Here is a 3,848-nt window from a genome sequence, read left to right as displayed (position 1 = left end):
AAATATGTTCCCTACATTATTCTCTGATTTTCAAGGCAAAACATGAATTGTATGAGTTCATCCAATGCGGAGAAAATATTCTACAAACCTAAGTATACGTTCAGTTAACAAACGCACTACTTCTAAGCTTAATTTAGAAGTTACCTGTTTAATACCAAACATGTGCTATGTGCTTTTGGATAATTAGTTTTAAGAAATAAGTACGTCGGTTGCTATTACAGCGTACAAGTTCCCAAACTTCCACTTGATTCAGAATATTCAAGTACATATAACTATATGCTTCTAAAGTTTCCAGGCTTAATGAATGACATAGCATTACCATACTTTTGAGTTTGCGAGTTTCGAATTTTGCGGCAACATGCAAGTGTTTTATACCGATGTAGAGCATGAAAGAGACGAGAACTAAAATATTCTATAAGTTATCTGCATGTCTTTATGTAATTAGATACCCTGACGAGTGGTTGCTTTGTGTACGACAAGGATTTGTTCAACATTTTCTCTTTTCGATGTTTTCAGCTTAATTTGAGACACTAATTCTTACCAAATAACTCCAGGCGAACAAATATGCTGAAAGTAGGCGGAGTACAGACCTGACACTCATATTGACCTGCATCGGATACTTTAGCAAATCTTACATGTAAGCTCCAGATCTGAAAATTGATTAATTGATGTGTTAATTCTTATCTTGTGGAATACTTTGAAGATGCTCAAGTACTATCCACAATAACAGATCTTAGTACGCGAATAGAAAGTAATTCTTGCAGCAAATTTTTGCCGGAATTTTGGGCAGCTTTTCCAGTATATATTTTAGTTGAACTATCTTCAAAGCAAGTACCTACTTAAAAAGTTAGGTATTTGACAAAGTCTATTATTAAATAGAATCAATACATAAACATTTAGTGCTATGTAATATGCAATCCAATTCCAATAATAATTTATAAATAATAATAAATAATTTATCTAGTACACACTTACTCTGGAATTATTGTGATTCACCGTTAGAAATCGTTTGTCGTCCACAAGGGTGTTGGTGTTTTCCGTTAACACCGTAAAAGTACTCAGGTTTCCACGCATTTCATTTTTGACCCAAAGCACCTAAAAGTGTTCTACAGGTGGAATTGTCTGACAGTAAACTTAGAACGATTTTCTCAAAAATTGCCCTAACTCAACCTTTGAGAGAAATAATTAAAAAATAACTAGATATTCAATTTTTCCATATGTTTTGTGAGGAGTCAAGCTACTGGACTACCTGTCAAGCTACTGAACTAAAGCGACAGTGTTTTAAAGCATTTGGAAAAAAAGTATGGCTACATTGAATATCCATTGGGTACAGAAACTTCGAACGCATCCATAGGATTTTCGATCTAACGGGTCTAAAAACGTTTTATCCCTTAATGAATAATAATTGTGACCATCATTAAGTGTCTTAGCAGCATATACTGCTTCACATTTTAATAGGTCAAAATTTATTTTGAAAGATGTATTTTGTAAATGTATTTGTAAATACCTATCGTTTCTCTTTAACTTGAATAATTTCTTAACGTGGAAGTTTGAAAATATCTATTCATTTTGTCGAATAATTTTTTTTTCCCGAATATTTGGATAATGAAAATAGTTGATGGACTTCACACATCTTGGGAATTACCGTAACGTTATTTAATCCCACATTGCATTCCAGTATCACATTGGTGCCTATCATTCCAATTACCACTGTATTATTTTCTATTCGTTCCTTCTGTTTCGGAACTCTTTCAACTTTTTGCACCTTTCGCATATGCTGTGCAGGCCGATTTTTATTTTGATCAACGGCACCTGGTTCATCTGGAAAACGCAATAAATATAATTAATGATTAATTAAAATATTAGATTAGAATTGTGACCAAAATATATTTACAAAGAAAGATATTCTTAGTTCATAGTCAGTGCTTTCACTGAAATACTGGAATTCACGTTTACTGCTAAAAGAGCGTCCTAAAACTAGTCGAACTCAACAATAACCATCTCTAACAAAACTGATTTTTCCTATACTAATGAAAATAAAATAAATAATCCGTTTTTAAAATTTAAACTGAAACAGGCAAACAAAAGAGCCGTAGATTTTTAAAATACATTCCAGTCGGCGGGCTACCCTCAATAATTGCCCTCTTTCCGGATGTCAAACAAAATATAAATTTTGTGCCATTTCTTTGTTTTTTCCACTTTCAATATAAACTGATATCATATGAGTCATTTTGACAAACTAATACGTAAAAATTAATTTTACCTTAAATGTTAATATCAACTAGAATGTCAACATCCTTTAGTTGGTGATAGATGTTGCTTTCTATGTTTGGGTGATCGGTCAAAAATGAGACCACTGTTTCCGTTTGCTGCTGTTTTTTGATACAAAAAAATATTACACTTGTCCAAAAAAGAACTTAAAAATCATACAAAAAATGTCAACAAAATGAGCATTTGAGCCCTAATCTTTGTTCAATTTTTTGTAATAATTGATGATTCCATTCAAATAGTTGGTGATCGCAGTTTGCCAAACTGTGCCTCGCATTTTCATTTCAAATTAAAAGTTAGTGAATTATTAATGTACATATATACAGGGTTATCCACGTTATACGGCACGGAAGTTTGCGGCTAAACCGTTTGATTTTTAAAAAGTATTATTTTATGAATTAACCGACGCCTACCGAGCGCACATTTTAAAAATATTTTCGTAATGTACAGGATGTCCCAAAAGCTCTAACGGTATCAAAGTTGGGTTTTTTTTTAATGGAATGTCCTGTATATTATTGCATTTTTGGATTTGCTGAACAAAATAATATAATAGTGTCTGTTTTAATAAGGTTTATAACACCTAAATCTTAAGGTTTTTTAAATAATACGACATTAATCAAATTCTAATCTAATTTATAATAATACAATTAAGTATTTAAGTTATGTAAGCGTGATTTATAGTGGAGTGTAACAAGATATATTATTTTATATCCCAATGATAATAAACTTACCATGTTATACAGGGTGTCCACAAATTTAAACTAATCAAATAAGAACTTTAAGTGGCTCTGACTTGATTAATTTAAATACAACTCCATATTTTTTAACTTACCAGAAAATGCAATTTTTAATTACCTCTCGAATGGTATTAGGATGTTAATAGCTAAGTTTTTGCCTTTTTACATAATACGTCAAATAGTCGTTCTGTGCACCATTTGGTGTATTTCAATTTAAGGATCCAATGTATCTAAGTTGCCTATACCATTTACACATGTCAAATCATTTATTTTATTTGTCAGTTTAGACTGCAAAGTCTCTTTTTCATAACTAGAGTGGTATTGTTTTTTTGTAATTGTAGACGTGTTGGTCGTTATTTTAATATTATTATTGTGTTGCTAAGTGAAAATGAAGAATTATCCAAGAGAAGAGCGTATTGACATGATTTTCACCCTTGGAGAATGTCATGAAAATTGTTTATTTGCTTCTCGAGTTTATGCTCAAAAGTTTCCTGAAACAAATCATCTTAAGCCAACAGTTTTTAAGCGCTTATTACACCAATTTGAGGAAAGTGGGAGTGTCAGGAAAAGATTTGATGTCTAATTCAACATGAAAAGACACCTGTCAAATATTTTTTGTAAACAATGCAATTATCGTTGAGTGATAATTGCACACTGTGCAATTACCGCTGTAATTTTTCGATAATTTCACACTTCAAACGGACAGATTATCATACGAAGGAAATATTCACGGTATTTGGTTCAGTTATCGAAAATCCCAATGTTAGTCAAAATCTAATATCAAAAGGTACTAACATTAGTCAATCAAGTATTTCCAGAATTATCAAAAAGTACAACTTTTAT

The 3,848-nt window shown here is 31.4% G+C and overlaps 1 protein-coding gene across 1 annotated transcript; it reads right to left on the bottom strand.

Annotated features, from left to right (window-relative positions):
- Nucleotides 1–501: 501 nt before the first annotated feature.
- LOC109545636 lies at nt 502–1,819 on the bottom strand. Its single transcript, XM_048667583.1, has 3 exons — nt 1,646–1,819; nt 976–1,095; nt 502–650 (listed from the first exon to the last, which is right to left on the bottom strand). Exons 1-3 carry the CDS (start codon nt 1,772–1,774, stop codon nt 531–533), a joined length of 369 nt encoding a protein of 122 aa, XP_048523540.1. The 5' UTR covers nt 1,775–1,819; the 3' UTR covers nt 502–530.
- Between the last annotated feature and the right edge of the window lie 2,029 nt (nt 1,820–3,848).

Source organism: Dendroctonus ponderosae, unplaced genomic scaffold (assembly GCF_020466585.1).
Source record: "Dendroctonus ponderosae isolate FM_Combo_2020 unplaced genomic scaffold, Dpon_F_20191213v2 Dpon_F_20191213_6, whole genome shotgun sequence".
NCBI classification, from domain to species: domain Eukaryota; kingdom Metazoa; phylum Arthropoda; class Insecta; order Coleoptera; family Curculionidae; genus Dendroctonus; species Dendroctonus ponderosae.
This window is presented reverse-complemented; position numbering and strand designations above follow the sequence as displayed.